General features: G+C 32.2%; 1 protein-coding gene across 1 annotated transcript in view; it reads right to left on the bottom strand.

Moving 5' to 3' along the window:
• The window catches only part of LOC119587152 (centromere protein K-like), a 3726-nt gene that overhangs the window by 823 nt on the left and 2533 nt on the right, over positions 1-370 (bottom strand). The window contains exon 3 of the mRNA XM_037935907.1: positions 121-199. Within this exon, the coding sequence (XP_037791835.1) occupies positions 121-199 (79 nt within the window). The remainder of the gene's footprint in view (positions 1-120; positions 200-370) is intronic.

Genomic DNA, 370 nt, shown 5'->3' with positions numbered 1-370 from the left:
CTCACATGCATAACCTAATATTGCATATATATAAATCATTACATAAATGACTTATTCTTTCAATAATTTTTTTTGTCATTGTTTTTATCATATGTATTTTTTTCCTATAAGAATCCTTACCTCTTCAGGGTAGAACTCTGTCAAAATCATGTGAAGCACTGTTCGGAGCTCTCTAAACAATATTCCTGTTTCTTCATACCTGAAATTGAAGTATAGATATAAGCAGGCAGTAGATCTATAAGGTCAAGCTGTTGTTTCCTTGCTTACCCTCTTTCTCTGAGGCCGTATTATATCTCAATTTTTACCCTCTGGCCAAAACCTATTTCCTTGGATTTACAGACAGAGCATTTTAAGAAACTGATTTTAATTT

Source organism: Penaeus monodon, chromosome 22 (genome assembly GCF_015228065.2).
Source record: "Penaeus monodon isolate SGIC_2016 chromosome 22, NSTDA_Pmon_1, whole genome shotgun sequence".
NCBI lineage: Eukaryota > Metazoa > Arthropoda > Malacostraca > Decapoda > Penaeidae > Penaeus > Penaeus monodon.
Note: the sequence above shows the minus strand (reverse complement) of the source record. Positions and strands in the feature narration are given on the sequence as shown.